Source organism: Labeo rohita, unplaced genomic scaffold, assembly GCF_022985175.1.
Source record: "Labeo rohita strain BAU-BD-2019 unplaced genomic scaffold, IGBB_LRoh.1.0 scaffold_329, whole genome shotgun sequence".
NCBI classification, from domain to species: Eukaryota; Metazoa; Chordata; class Actinopteri; order Cypriniformes; family Cyprinidae; genus Labeo; species Labeo rohita.
This window is the reverse complement of record NW_026129247.1, coordinates 1-15,893: the sequence shown is the minus strand read 5'-3', so window position 1 is coordinate 15,893 and position 15,893 is coordinate 1. Positions and strand designations below refer to the sequence as shown.

Genomic DNA, 15,893 nt, shown 5'->3' with positions numbered 1-15,893 from the left:
GAAATCTGTAGTAAATCTATGGTTGTAAATTAAAACAGATTGCAATCAATCTGCCAAAAAAAAAAAAAAAAAAAACACACACATTTGTCACACCCTTGTCGACTGTTTAGTTTGGTTTCTCCCTCTTGTGCCCATATATATCTGGCTTTATGCATTCTGTTCAGTGTTTGGTGTCCGGTCTCATCAATGTATGCGTGTATCTACCCTCCTCCTGTGGATTTACCTGTTTTGGAATTACCTGTGGAATATAATAAAGACTTCATCTTTGACCTTCGTCTTCGTTCACCCCTTCCTCGCACAATACATGACAACATTACTATACTTTTACTGTAATAAACCATGGTCAGTTTTGGTAAGAGAAAAATATGACTCATGATAAAGCAATAACATGTTCCGTAGTATGATATTTCTGTGAAAATATAGTCATGATGTAATAATCATTACTCTAATTTTGACATTTAGGCTATTTAGAAAAAATTGTTTTGTTAAATCTATAGTATTTAAGTCATTTTAAGATAAAACAACAACACATGGTCATAATGTGATACTTTAAATTGAACTAAAAGTTATGTTATTGCAAACAGAATACAGTGAGGTGGTTGTTTTCAACAAGGTGGAGACAGTTCAGTAGATGGCTGATGGGAAAATAAAATTTGTGAAAAAAGTAAACACACACAAGTGAGATGCAGAAAGATATCATGAAAAATGAAGAGACTGAAAAAGAAAAGGGAAGTGAAGGTGCAGTTCAAGAGAAAACCTTTATTTTGCCCCAGCCTAAGGTTCTAAACCTTTTTTAAAAATGTGACAGCCATACAAAAAATAGGGTTGTCTGTGGTTTCAGAAGCGGGCGCATCCAAATACGAGCTTTTATTAAAGTACATCGACAAAGACATGGTCAAAAACAGGCTTGGTTAAACATAGGCGAACAGGTGTACAGACAGCAAGACAAAAAGAGTATTCCGTTACACGGGCGAGGGTCAATCAACAGCGAACGTAATCCAAGGAGCTAGGCAAAAGGGTGTGAGCCTGCAAATGAACATTTCAATACAGATCTGTAGATGTTATTTGTATGTGTCCTTTTTTAATATGTCATGTTTTTCACATTATTAACAGACATTTGGCTTTTATATCTCAGTGCATATGGTAATGGCTTTGTCCCAAATCATGCAGCCTGATAAATCATCTTGCAGTAAATGCATTTCACTGTCTTCACATCCTCACCTGCGTACAGGAGGAGTACCTGATACCTGAATGAGGAGTTACACAATAAACCAATCAAATGACTTTCTTATTGTTTTACTGCAAAACCACAGAACATAATAAATAGCACGTTTTGTGATGGAGCCAAAACACCCATATGATTCTCTACAACAGGATGAACTGGATTAAATATTATAAAACTGCTCACCTAAGGAGGTGTAGGAGCCCTTGGCCTCCTTGGAGTATTTACATACTCATTCTCATACACATTTTCATCTTCGAAATTCTCATATATATGTTCATTCATCTCCTCTGGAATCGCTTTATCTTCTCTCACCTTCTGCAAATCATTAGTTTATTTATAGTTTGAGTCCAACAATTGTTTTTCACATCAGACACAATGTAGTCGCTTGAAGAAAAATTAAATGTAAAATAAAATAAAATATTTATGTTGCTGATAAATCATGAAACAGAAAGCCCACTATAAACAGTGGTAATGATCATGATTGCATATTTGTCAGTTTCCACAGTTTAAGTGTGATCATCAGCATGTCTTTGTGCAGTAAAACGTGAAAGATTAAAGTCCATTTGAGCTTACTGTAAAAATAAACTCATCAATCAATAAACTCTTTGATCTTTTATATCTAAGAGGTAATTAAAGAGCTTATTGTTTGAGTTTATGAGTTTATTTTTATATTTTTAGAAGAGATTGAAGAGGTTACTCACAGTCTTCTGTTTGCTTTGTGCTGCTGTTTAAGGAAGGAAAGACTCAATTAATTTGATACTGTAAGGTATATACTGAATCATCTGTAATATGAATAGTCTGAAATCTATTTATGTAATATAATTATCAAGGTCAATTTAGATATAACTGGTGATGTCAGCTGTGTTGTTCAATCAAATCATACTAATGCTGGCATTATGAATGAATAACAAACATACCTTCACTTGCTTTGCCTTCTTGTTGTTGGTGTAACTTTGGGCTGTAGCATAAAGACAAAGACATTTTGTTACAACTAGTTATTGCTACCACATTTTTGTCTCACAGAAACACATCTTATAACAGTTACAGTTCGGTCATTTTATGTATGAAATATCACTATTCGAATGTTTAAAAAATACAGTGGAATTTAGAAACTCTATTTTATTATAAAATAGCTGTACAGTTCATTTGCATAACTTAATTTACAAAGGCCTGTTGGAAGTTGATAGAAGTTGTGATTTGTATACAAACGTATTGATGTATATAATGTTAAATTAAAGCTGTGAAAAAATACACCGTGATCTGCCAGATTACTCACATTTTATTTGTTTTTGTTAAATAGACAATCAGACCACAAATGCCTGCAACTGCCGCTAAAACCCCAATGACAATCCCAGCTATCGGTCCTGCTGTCAGCCCTCCTCCTCCTCCTCCTCCTCCTCCTCCTCCTGACCAAAGCCATTTACGACACACAATACTAACTGTAATACACTAACGTATCAAAACTTAAATAATAATTAATAGTAGTAGTAAATATTTTTAATGTACCTTTTTAAAAACAAAGTTCATTTGAACAAGTGGTAAATTAAAATCAAAGTATTGGTTATCAAAGAACTCATTTCAGGTTAATTTTAACTATTCCTACCTTGAACTAGTAAAGCATGTTTTTGTGTGGCACTTCTCTCAGTGACATTATTCCAGGCTGTGCATTCATAATCTCCACTGTTTGTGAAATCAGTCTGATATATGGTGAATGTGACTGTGGTCACACCAGTGTCTGATCCATTAAACCTCCAGCTGAATGAGGGAGAAGGTTCAGAATTTGCAGAGCAAGAGAGCGACACACGAACCCCTAAATCCACCACATTCGGACCTGTGATAGAAACATCATCTGGTCCATCTAGAACACAAACAAGAGACTCACTGTTAGAGGAACAAACTGAGCACTGAATGTTTGTATTCCATCAGGTTTGAGCTCAAATTATTTTGATGTTTGAATGTTTAACACTCACAGTTGACGATCAGGTTAAGTTTTGCCGTCTCAGAGCTGACAGGGTTGCTATATGTACACTGATATTCCCCACTGTCTGATCTCTGCACTAGAATGATGGACACTGATCTGTTATCAGATGAGAAGATGATGCTGTTGCTAGGAGACAGAGGACTGTTATCTTTCATCCACTGCACAGAGGTGATTGTGCCTGTTCCCTCAGTAGTGATGTTAGCAGATGATTCCCCCTCTATTAATGGTTCTTCTGGGCCAACAAGCCTAACGTTAGTTATATTTTCTGTATGAGTGAGAAAGAACAAACAAATTAGATTTAAAATTTCACTTTTAGTGTGGTCATCGTTTGTAACATGTATAATATATTTTAATGGATTTACATAGCTGATAGAAGACTGAAAACCTGGGTCTGAGACAAATAAAACAACAAAAATCTACAGTCTGAGGTCTATAGTCTAAAGTTATTTCCAAATAAACTATAAAGCTACAAATTTTCAGGACAGTTTCAATGTGATTTCCTTGTAACATTATTAACATACACATGAGAGTGCGCTAAGTAACACTCTGTGCAAATCTGGTTCAGTAACAATTAACCACACAGGCTTCTGCATATCTAAAATATTGTTATTATACTCTCATTAGTACTTCTACTTGTCACTTTTACCATTAATCATTGGTACTTCAGCTTGTCACTTTTTGCTATTTTTACACATCCATGTTTAGTGTTGGGGGTAACGCATTACAAGTAATGCGAGTTACGTAATAATATTACTTTTTTCAAGTAACTAGTAAAGTAACGCATTACTTTTAAATTTTTGAGAAAATATCTGAGTTACTTTTTCAAATAAGTAACGCCAGTTACTTTTTTCCTCATTTATTGATTGACAAGTCTCCTGTCGGGAAATTGGGACTAAACATGATACTGTTTTCTAGACTAAATGTGAACATGCATTAATTCATCTCACTCACAAAAAAACAGATTCAGTATTCCTTCTCAGAATATACTCATACTCAGAATATGACGCAGCCCTGCAATAATTAAATATGTTAAATAAAACAAATTTCCTTTATGTATTTAATCCCATTTTATTAACCAGTGTCTTCGCTGCTGACCTTCGATGATGCAACTCATCCATACTAATAAGCAAAAATTACTTTAGATAAACTAACATTTGTGCTTCTTTTTTTATATACAGCTTTCCTGCATAAATTAACTTTTCTTTCAGCCTGAGGTGAATTCATTTCACTTTTGGTGTAAAAGGGCTTTTACATTAGAATTGTTTTATATTTAAAACAAAGAAGCAAGCCCTGCCCAGATTTAAAAAGTAACGCAAAGTAGCATAACACATTACTTTCCATAAAAAGTAACTAAGTAACGTAATTAGTTACTTTTTCAGGGAGTATCGCAAAATTGTAATGCATTACTTTTTAAAGTAACTTTCCCCAACACTGTCCATGTTTAATTCACAACATATTAAATTGCGTTATGTTGCCTTTTCCCCTTCCACGCATCAAATTCATTTCATATTATCATCAATACTTTGTAGCCAACGCTTGAATACTGAACCAAGTTTAAGCAACACACTCACCAAACACTTCTAGTGAAGTTTCTCCTTTAAGAACTCCAGTACTAGTATCAGAAAACTGCAGATCTTCACTTAAACACTGGCCTATGTCAAAGAAAAAAAGAAAGAAATGCACGAGATAAGGCATGCATTTTCTCTGCAATTGTAGTTAAATATTTAGTTGGAGTCACAAACCCTCTAAGCTGCGTGCGCGCGGCCGCGCAGAGAAATAATGTGCCACGCACACGCAACAATGATCTGGGAATGCCATTTGCTTGTATGCTAGTAAAGGTAAAGTAATTGAAATGTTCTGGTAAACCGCTATAGAGTTGATGTCGCTATAGAGTTAGAACCGGTGAATGCGGTTTACAAGTTTCATAGAAAGAAATGTTAAGCGCCCATAGGTGGACAAATGAGTGACTGTAGAAACCAGTATTTAAATGGTTGCAGATGATATAGCTCAACACGAGAGCCAACGCAAACGCAATGACATGTGAAATGAAACGTCATCGTTTATTAAAGAAGAGTGGCTTGATTTAGTGGTGGAAATGGCGGATGATGGGCACAAAACTCAAGAGACATTTACAGTCACACACATTGTGCAAACTGTGCTTCATAGGGATGTTTAGATAATTGTGCTGCTTAATATTTTTTGGAACCTGTGATGCATTTTTTTCTTTGATTCTTTGATGAATAAAAAGAACAGCATTTATTCAAAATAGAAATCTTTTCTAACAATATAAATAATTACTATCACTTTTTATCCATTTAACACATCCCTGCTGAAGAATGTATTAATATCTTAAAAAATACTGATCCCAACTTTTAAATAGTATATTGTAACACAAAATTTATATTTTGAATAAACATTGTCCTTTTTAACTTTTGATTTCTGAAAGAATCCTGAAAAAATATCACAGGTCCCCAAAAATATTAAGCAGCACAACTGTTTCCAACATTGATAATAAATCAGCATATTAGAATTATTTCTGAAGGATCATGTGACAGTGAAGACAGGAGTAATGATGCTGAAAATTCAGCTTTGCTTCACAGGAATAAATTATATTTTAAAGTATATTAAAAGAGAGAAAAAAATTAAAATTGCAATAAAATTTCACAATATTATTTTGTGAAATAATATTCAGTATTTTTATCAAACAGATACAGCCTTGAGGAGCATAACAAACTTAAAAAAAAAAAAAAAATTACTTATCCCAAACTTTTGAACAGCACTGTAAAAAATGTTTTCTCAGGTAATCTAAAATGTACATCATTTAGTTCCATCAAGGGTCAAATCAAGTATAGGCTAAATAGCACATTAATATTAAAAGTTGCAACTTTTTTTGTGTGTGCGCTGTACAGGTCTGGTATAAAGAATGTTTTTGCTCAGGTGGCCGAAATGTCTTCCCAATAAAAAAAAGTTTGGCTCAGCAAGAAAAAAAATTAGAGGGAACATTGGTCACAACAACAAAACAAAATTAACTACAAAGGTGGACATACATTTTTCTGCAATTACATAACTAAAAAAGTCCCAACTAGTTATTATGCACAGAAATTCAACATATATTTTTGAATTATAAAAAAAGCCTCACCAAAAAATGATAACATCCACAGCGTACAGTACAGACTTTTAGAAACCATCATGATTGAGCTTTCACCTGTCAGGAGCTGCTGCTTAAACCATCTTAACTATTTATATTACTTTTCAGTCAATGATTAAACGCAGTTCTAGATAGCAGAAAGCTCAACGTGCCGCCTAGAGCTGTATATTAACACCAGTCTTACCTTTGATCATTCAGTAAAGTTGGCAACATACTGCATTCATCAATTTAATTTTCCAGAGCCCCAAAGATTTAGACCTCTCAAAAAACAACATTTGACAAAAACAACAAAAAAGAACAAAATGCAAGTTTTGGGCCATTTGTAATCCATATAAAGTACCTGTCACAATATTCCAATCAATGCAAAGTATGCATCAGTAAGGTTTATACTGAATTTGGCCTTTTCATATTGCTGTCTTACACTTTTTCTCATTGATTTGACACATTTCTCTAAACTCAGTGAGCTCAACTTTGTAATTGTCCTAAACAGATTGTACGTTTTCATTAATTTCATACAAATTACAAATGATGCAAAGAGTTTTCTCAAAACAATGCACACAAAACTCTCAAATGTTTTCATAATAGTTAATACAACCAGCAATACTTTAAAATATCTGAAAAAAGGCAATTGTAGCTCCTTTTATTGGTGTTACTGAAATCACAAACATTTATCTACCATTTATCCAAACACAACAAACAAAACTCTGTAATTTGTCATATCAGTAAATGCACATGGTATATTTTAATTTGGCCCCAAACTAATAATTGCTCGCCTACTAACACAGACAATACAGGAAGCACAGTTTTTCTAATTGTGTACACATTTATTACAACTGGTTTAACTATAAAGGAGAAATAGGGGAAAGAATATGCAAAAAAATAAAACATTATTTGTTTTAATGGAGGAGGGGCAAAGAAAGAGGTATAAGTCTAAAAGATTGTGGAGTTGTGGAGAAGGAGAGGGAGAAGAGATGATTAGAGTGGAGGGCATTGGTGTAGTATAAAGAACAGGAGGAGAAACTGTAAGAAGACATGGACAGAGAAGAAGTGGACAGCAGAGTGGAAGAAGAGGTAGACGGTAGAGACAAATTTCAAATTAAATCAGAGTTACCCTAACTTACCATGTAAGAAATCATGGCCTCTCCTTCAGAGAAGCTATAGAAATCAGATCTAAAGAGTTTGTCAATACACTTCCATATTTTTAAATATTGTGCTATGATTAGTTGATAGTGCAGAATTGTGGACCTCCTATAGGACAGCTTCTGTTCTTTACATGTAAATATCCAAACATTTTCAAGAATTGAAGTTTGAGAACATTCAGACAATCAGTTTATTTTAAATGTTTAAAGTGCATGGTGGTCCAGAACAACACCACCAGACACAAAGCCTGTGGAGATGTTAAGACAGAAGCTTGTAATGCATGGGTTCAACCTTTGCACATTTTTTTTCTGATGTAAAGCAGCAAGAATGTAGTGTATATAAAATGCAGTGCAGATGAAATTCTCTTCCAGATGTAAATGAAAGGCAAGATCAATAATTCAGCGTAATATATCTCCACCACAGTGCTGTGAAAGACTGAGCTCTAGTTATCAGAAATGTTTGTTTGCCATTTTTGCTGCTAAAGTTGGCACAACCAGATTTTAATTTTAAAGGGACAATTAGTTGTTCACATGAATGTAAGGGACACAGGTCAGTTTAGCTCAAAGGGAATTAATTAAGATTTTATAGTGAATTTGAACAGAATCACTGTTCTACGGCTGATCACGGAGTCGGCCAGTGATTCACTGAACAAGCCGTATAACATCAACTCTGCAGTGGATATTAATATCCAAAATATAGTAAAAGCACTATTTATTAGCACAGAAACAAGATCGGCAGTTTAAGACATTAACTTAACACACAAAACACAAGATACTTCTCTTTTCAATTTAAATAAGACTTTATTGGGTAACTCTAAGGCATATAAACTAATCTAACACATAAACACATACATTCACACAGGTTGCAGAAAGAGAGCGAGGAAAGAATGAGTTTAGAAGAGTGAAAGTAAGAAATCCCAATAGCAGTATATTTGCTTAGACCTGAACAACCATCAATCATTGTCAGACACTTTAACATTATAAATACACAGTTTGAATATTAACACTGCACTGTGCTCACAAACAGGTATATAAACTTAAATAATAATTGAATTAAAATGTGTTGTACCTAAAAATTAAATAAAAACTGTACTGTACTTAAACGTAAAAAAAAAAAAAAAAAAAAAAAAAAAAAACTTTACTCCAATAAAGATTAAAATGTATTGTGTTTTAACATTAATTTATAAATAATTGAGTAATTCCTCTGCGTACCACTAAAGCGAGCCTGAGAACCACTACTGGTACTCATACCACACTTTGAGAACCACTGTGTTAAGGGATTCCCTTTGGTGTGGTCATTGCAGAAAGGGGTTTCCTAAGGTTGCTGACTGGCTGGAAGTTCGTGGTCGTTTGACGTGAAAACTTGGGCGTTGGCACAGATGTCTGGGACGGCTTGTGGCAAAACAACAGAAGTATGACGATATTCTCATGGTTTTTCAGTGGAGCAGCTGGCATGCAAGCCAGGGGGTGCTCTAACAATGCAAAAAGCAGTGGCAAAAATGATGGCTAAAAGCATGACTAAAAGTGATGTCCAAGAGCAGAATTTTATGGTGTCTTGAGTTTTTAAACTGGGCTGTTGGACACATTAGCTCGGGGCATTGCTATGTTTCTCTTCCCAATTCATAAATCAACTTGTTTTCTTATCAGTCACATGGTCAGAATTTTTACCTTTTGCAGAGTATAATTTGGACGTGATTTCTATAACGAGAATATAATACATTTTACAAAGAATTAATTGACAGAAATGTTTAAAGCATGAAAATTCAAACTCATACATACCCAACATGAATTTAAACCAATAGTTATTCAAAATACATACACAATGAGTGATTAGAGCATAATAGACAAATGTGTGGGTTACATACATGATAGGGAGTTATGCAATGCACTGATATTTGTTTATAATTCCTATTAAGCATCATTGTGGTGCATATATATATGGAAAAAGACAGTCTCTGTCTGTGTCATTCTGTGAATGTAAGGAAGTGCTCTGTGAAAAGCAAAAAAGTTCAAAAGGGTTTAAAAGGTCAGAAGAGATGATTAGAGTGGAGGGCATTGGTGTAGTATAAAGAGCAGGAGGAGAAACTGTAAGAAGACATGGACAGTGAAGAAGTGGACAGCAGAGTGGAAGAAGAGGTATAGACGGTAGAGACAAATTTCAAATTAAATCAGATTTGTGGTCCTCCTATAGGACAACTTCTGTTCTTTACATTTAAATGTCCAACCATTTTTTAAATATTGTGCTAATTAGTTGAAGTTTGAGAACATCAGACAATCAGTTTATTTTAAACGGAAAAAGAGCATGGTGGTCCAGAACAACACCACCAGACACAAATGTGGGGATGTTGAGACAGGAGCTTGTAATGCATGGGTTCAACCTTTTTTGGTTTTTTTTTTTTTTTGTTTCTTTTATGATGTAAAGCAGCAAGAATGTAGTGTATATAAAATGCAGTGCAGATGAAATTCTCTTCCAGATATAAATGAAAGGCAAGATCAATAATTCAGCGTAATATATCTCCACCACAGTGCTGTGAAAGACTGAGCTCTAGTTATCAGAAATGTTTGTTTGCCATTTTTGCTGCTAAAGTTGGCGCAACCAGATTTTAATTTTAAAGGGAAAATTAGTTGTTCACATGAATGTAAGGGAAACAGGTCAGTTTAGCTCAAAGGGAATTAATTAAGATTTTATAGGGAATTTGAACAGAATCACTGTTCTACGGCTGATCACGGATTCGGCCAGTGATTCACTGAACAAGCCGCATAACATCAACTCTGCAGTGGATATTAATATCCAAAATATAGTGAAAGCACTATTTATTAGCACAGAAACAAGATCGGCAGTTTAAGACATTAACTTACACAAAACACAAGATACTTCTCTTTTCAATTTAAATAAGACTTTATTGGGTAAATCTAAGGCATATAAACTAACCTAACACATAAACGCATTCACACAGGTTGCAGAAAGAGAGAGAGTGAGGAAAGAACGAGTTTAGAAGAGTGAAAGTATGAAATCCCAAGTTTATAGCAGTGTATTTGCTTAGACCTGAACAACCATCAATCCCTTGTATTGTCAGACACTTTAACATTATAAATACACAGTTTGAATATTAACACTGCACTGTGCTCAAAAACAGGTATATAAACTTAAATAATAATTGAATTAAAATGTGTTGTACCTAAAAAATTAAATAAAAACTGTACTGTACTTAAACGGTAAAAAAAAAAATTAAAAAAAAAATTAAATAAAAACTTTACTCCAATAAAGATTAAAATGTATTGTGTTTTAACATTAATTTATAATTAATTGAGTGATTCCTCTGCGTACCACTAGAGGGAGCCTGAGAACAACTACTGGTAATCATGCCACACTGAGAACCACTGTGTTAAGGGATTTCTTTTGGCATGTTCCTTGCAGAAAGGGGTTTCCTAAGGTTGCTGATTGGCTGGAAGTTCGTGGTCATTTGACGTGAAAACTTGGGCTTTGGCACAGATGTCTGGGACACGGCTTGTGGCAAAACAACAGAAGTATGATGATCTTCTCATGGCTTTTTAGAGGAGCAGTTGGCATGCAAGCCAGGGGGTGCTCTAACAATGCAAAAAGGAGCGGCAAAAATGATGGCTAAAAGCATGACTAAAAGTGATGTCCAAGAGTAGAATTTTATGGTGTCCTGAGTTTTTAAACTGGGCTGTTGGACACATTAGCTCGGGGCATTGCTATGTTTCTCTTCCCAATTCATAAATCAACTTGTTTTCTTATCAGTCACATGGTCAGAATTTTTACCTTTTGCAGAGTATAATTTGGACGTGATTTCTATAACGAGAATATAATACATTTTACAAAGAATTAATTGACAGAAATGTTTAAAGCATGAAAATTCAAACTCATACATACCCAACATGAATTTAAACCAATAGTTATTCAAAATACATACACAATGAGTGATTAGAGCATAATAGACAAATGTGTGGGTTACATACATGATAGGGAGTTATGCAATGCACTGATATTTGTTTATAATTCCTATTAAGCATCATTGTGGTGCATATATATATGGAAAAAGACAGTCTCTGTCTGTGTCATTCTGTGAATGTAAGGAAGTGCTCTGTGAAAAGCAAAAAAGTTCAAAAGGGTTTAAAAGGAATCTCAGTCTGGTCCTCGTCTCCTAGGTGGGGGAATGCAATCAAACGTAGGCTTTAGCTCATGATTTCCATCATGCATTTACATGTGATGGTTTTGCATCTGAACTCTTCATTTACTTTTATTAAACACATTACTAGAAAAATTGCGGTGCTTAATTTTGCAGTAAAGTTGAACTGTTCAGTTAAGATAAGTTTACAGTAGATAGCTAATTATTTTGAGAGAAAATACATTTCTTTGGAGAAATGTGTCAAATCGATTAAGAAAAGCTGTCAAGAACAGGTGTTCAGACTGCTTTCTACTGAATTCTGTGTGTGCAAATTTCATGTGAGCCTGCAAATGAACATTTCAATACCAGATCTGCAGATGTTATTAGTACTTGTCATATTTTAGAATGTCATGTTTTTCACATTATTAACTGACATTTAGCTTTTATATCTCAGTGTATATAGTAACGGCTTTGCCCCTAATCTTTTACTGTTACATAAATATATTTCTGTATTTGTGACTTTGTAAGGAGCTATGTAAGGGAAAAACATACCTTTGTCCATTGTGAAACACAAGTTTAAAATAAAAAGGCATTAGTGGAGCACAAAGAACGGTTACAGCTACAGTTTATAATTTTTCAGTAGCATACAATATACACAAGAAAATTATAAAAAGAAAAAGAAAAGGAAAAAATGCAGCCTGCTAGATCATCTTGCAGTAGATGCGTTTCACTATCTTCACTACCTCACTTGTGGACAAGAGCGCTTGATACCTGAATGAGGAGTTACACAATAAACCAATCAAATGACCTTCCTTATTCCTTAACATGATAAATAGCACTTGTTTTATAATGAAGCAAAACACATATGATGCTCTACAATGAAATGAACTGGATTAAATATTATAAAACTGCTCACCTAAGGAGGAGTAGGAGCCTTTGGCCTGCTTGAAACATTTACATACTCATTCTCATACACATTTTCATCTTCAAAATTCTCGTATATATGTTCACTCATCTTCCTTGGAATCATTTCATCTTCTCTCGCCTTCTGCAAATCATTAATTCATTTATAGTTTGTGTAGAACTTTTTTTTTTTTTTTTTCACATCAGACACAATAATGTAAAATTAAATGTAAAATAAAATGTTAACGTTGCTGGAAAACCCACTATAAACAGTGGTAATGATCATGATTGCATATTTGTCAGTTTCCATAGTTTAAGTGTAATCATCAGCATGTTTTGGTGCAGTAAAACGTGAAAGATTAAAGTCCATTTGAGCTTACTGTAAAAATAAACTCATCAATCAATAAACTCTTTGATCTTTTATATCTAAGAGGTAATTAAAGAGCTTACTGATTGAGTTTATGAATTTATTATTATATTTTCAGAAGAGATTAAAAATGTTACTTACAGTCTGCTGTTTGCTTGCTGCTGCTGTTTAAGAAAGGAAATTGAAAGAAATACATATTGAATAATCTGTAATATGAATAGTTAGTCTGAAATCTATTATGTAATATAATTATCAAGGTCAATCTAGATATAATTGGTGATGTCAGTTGTGTTGTTCAGTCAAATCATACTAATGCTGGCATTATGAATGAATAACAAACATACCTTCACTTGCTTTTCCTTTTTGTTGTCGGTGTAACTTTGGGCTGCAGCATAAAACAAAAAGACATTTTGTTACAAATAGTTATTGTTACCACATTTTTGTTTCACAGAAACACACTTTATAACAGTTACAGTTCGGTCATTTTATTATGTATGAAATATCACTACTCAAATGTTTAAAAAATACAGTGGAATTTAGAAATTCTATTATAAAATAGCGTCACATAAGAATGAGATTTTCATAATTGAGAACTGTATAGTTCATATGTAGAACTTGATTTACAAAGGCCTGTTGGAAGCTGATAGAAGTTGTGATTAGTATACAAACATATTGATGTATATAATATTAAATTAAAGCTGTGAAAAAATACACTGTGATCTGCCAGATTACTCACATTTTATTTGTTTTTGTTAAATAGACAATCAGACCACAAATGCCTGCAACTGCCACTAAAACCCCAATGACAATCCCAGCTATCGCCCCTGCTGTCAGCCATCCTCCTCCTCCTCCACTGACTATGGAAAAGAGACAAGAATCAACAGACCAAGGCCATTTACGACAGACAATATTAACTGTAATACACTTTAACATGTATCAAAACTTAAATAATAATTAATAGTAGTAAATTTCTTTTTAAATGTACCTTTTTGAAAACAGTTCCTTTGAACAAGTGGTAAATTAAAATCAAAGTATTGGTTATCAAAGAACTCATTTCAGGTTAGTTTTAACTCTTCTTACCTTGAACTAGTAAAGCATGTTTTTGTGAGGCGCTTCTCTCAGTGACATTATTCCAGGCTGTGCATTTATAATCTCCACTGTGTGTGAAATCAGTCTGATCTATGGTGAATGTGTCTGTGGTCACACCAGTGTCTGATCCATTAAACCTCCAGCTGAATGAGGGAGAAGGTTCAGAATTTGCAGAGCAAGAGAGCGACACACGAACCCCTAAATCCACCACATCCTCACCCTGAATGGAAACACCATCTGGTCCATCTTGAACACAGACAAGAGACTCACTGGTAGAGGAACAAACTGAGCACTGAAGAATGTGTATATTTCATCAGCTTTGAGCTCAAACCATCTTCATGTTTGAACATTTAACACTCACAGTTGATGATCAGGCCGAGTTTCACCGTCTCAGAGCTGATAGGGTTGCTATATGTACACTGATATTCCCCACTGTCTGATCTCTGCACTGGACTGATGGACGCTGATCTGTTATCAGATGAGAAGATGATGCTGTTGCTAGGAGACAGAGGACTGTTATCTTTTATCCAATGCACAGAGGTGATTGTGCCTGTTCCCTCAGTAGTGATGTTAGCAGATGATTCTCCCTCTATTAATGGTTCTTCTGGGCCAACAAGCCTAACGTTAGTTATATTTTCTGTATGAGTGAGGAAGAACAAACACATTAGATTTAAAACCAGTCTTTTATATTTAGTGACCATTTCACATTTAGTGTGATCAAGAGTGGTACAGAAGGTCAAATCAACAATGAATGGAATGTTTAATTTTTGAATATGTGTGCCCTATAGATTTTATTTCAGTGTCTGTTTAGTCATAGTTTGTAACATGCATAATATATTTTTAATGGATTTACATAGCTGATTGAAGGCTAAAAACCTGGGTTTGAGATGAATACAACAACCGAAATCTATAGACTTTAGTCTAAAGTTACTTCAAAATCAATTATAAAGCTACACATTTGCAGGTTTTAATGTGATCTCCTTGGCTTCCCCCTAAGTAACACAAAATCTGGTTCAGTAACAATTAACCACACAGGTCACTGCAAATAACAGCAGGCTTGTGCAATGCACATATCTAAAATATCATCATTATACTGTCTTTAGTCCTTCAGCTTGTCACTTTTGCCTTTTTTAACATGTGTTTATTTCACAACATATTAAATTGCTTTATGTAACTTTTCCCCCTTCCAAACATTTAAATAATTTTCATATAATCATATAAGCCTTTGTAGCTGATGCTTAAATACTGAACCAAGTGTAAGCAGCACACTCACCGAACACTTGTAGTGAAGTTTCTCCTTTAAGTGTCCCTCCAGAATTAGTTGCTACAGTCAGACTGTATTTTCCAGAATCATCCAGTCTCAGGTTAAGGAGCTCCAGAGCAGAAGTGTTTCTGTCAAAATTAACTCTGCCTTTATATTCTGGGATTATGGAGATTGAATTAGACACTGCTGTCAATATAGCAGATGTTCCAAAATGCCACTGAACTGTATTAATTGATGTTAAGGGGGGAGGGTTATAAGAGGCAAACACCACACTTCCTCCTACTTCTCTGTTAGCCAGCTCAGGAAACTGTATGTCTGCCCCTAGATACTGGCCTATGTCAAGGAAAGAAAGAAATAAAGAGTTATCGACTAATTGCACTATAGATGAGTAATACATTTTCTCTACTAGAGCTACTGTAGTTAAATATTTAGTTGGAGTCACAACAACAAAAACAATAATTAATTAAAGCTGCAAGCAGCGATGATCGGGCCCTCGCACCCGGGCTCACCGCCGACTGGTGGCTTTAGGGAAACAGCGAACGGTGGGCACTATGCTTTTAACATAGTAAATTTAGGAGGAATATATCAAAGTCATTTAGATGTGCCAAATGTCCTGCTGCCAGCTGGTGGCGCTATGCCTATAACTG

General features: G+C 34.5%; 2 protein-coding genes across 3 annotated transcripts; both read right to left on the bottom strand.

The window, feature by feature from the left end:
* Window positions 1–773: 773 nt before the first annotated feature.
* Window positions 774–6,405, bottom strand: LOC127160340 (carcinoembryonic antigen-related cell adhesion molecule 20-like). Of its 2 annotated transcripts, XM_051102987.1 has the most exons (9): window positions 6,346–6,405; window positions 4,778–4,858; window positions 3,196–3,471; window positions 2,829–3,083; window positions 2,502–2,625; window positions 2,143–2,183; window positions 1,927–1,949; window positions 1,409–1,540; window positions 774–1,247 (listed from the first exon to the last, which is right to left on the bottom strand). In XM_051102987.1, the coding sequence occupies exons 1-8, from the start codon at window positions 6,395–6,397 to the stop codon at window positions 1,409–1,411; spliced, it is 984 nt and encodes a 327-aa protein (XP_050958944.1). In that variant the 5' UTR covers window positions 6,398–6,405; the 3' UTR covers window positions 774–1,247. The 2 variants fall into 2 exon arrangements, with proteins under 2 accessions (XP_050958944.1, XP_050958945.1); XM_051102988.1 differs by lacking the exons at window positions 774–1,247; window positions 2,502–2,625 and having other exon boundaries at window positions 1,404–1,540.
* Window positions 6,406–12,411: 6,006 nt separating this feature from the next.
* On the bottom strand, window positions 12,412–15,579 carry LOC127160341 (carcinoembryonic antigen-related cell adhesion molecule 20-like; the record flags this gene model as incomplete). Its single annotated transcript, XM_051102989.1, has 7 exons — window positions 12,412–12,671; window positions 13,035–13,057; window positions 13,238–13,278; window positions 13,630–13,750; window positions 13,974–14,228; window positions 14,344–14,619; window positions 15,256–15,579. Coding segments are annotated over 7 exons (1,172 nt in total), but the record flags the coding sequence as incomplete, so codon positions are not given.
* Between the last annotated feature and the right edge of the window lie 314 nt (window positions 15,580–15,893).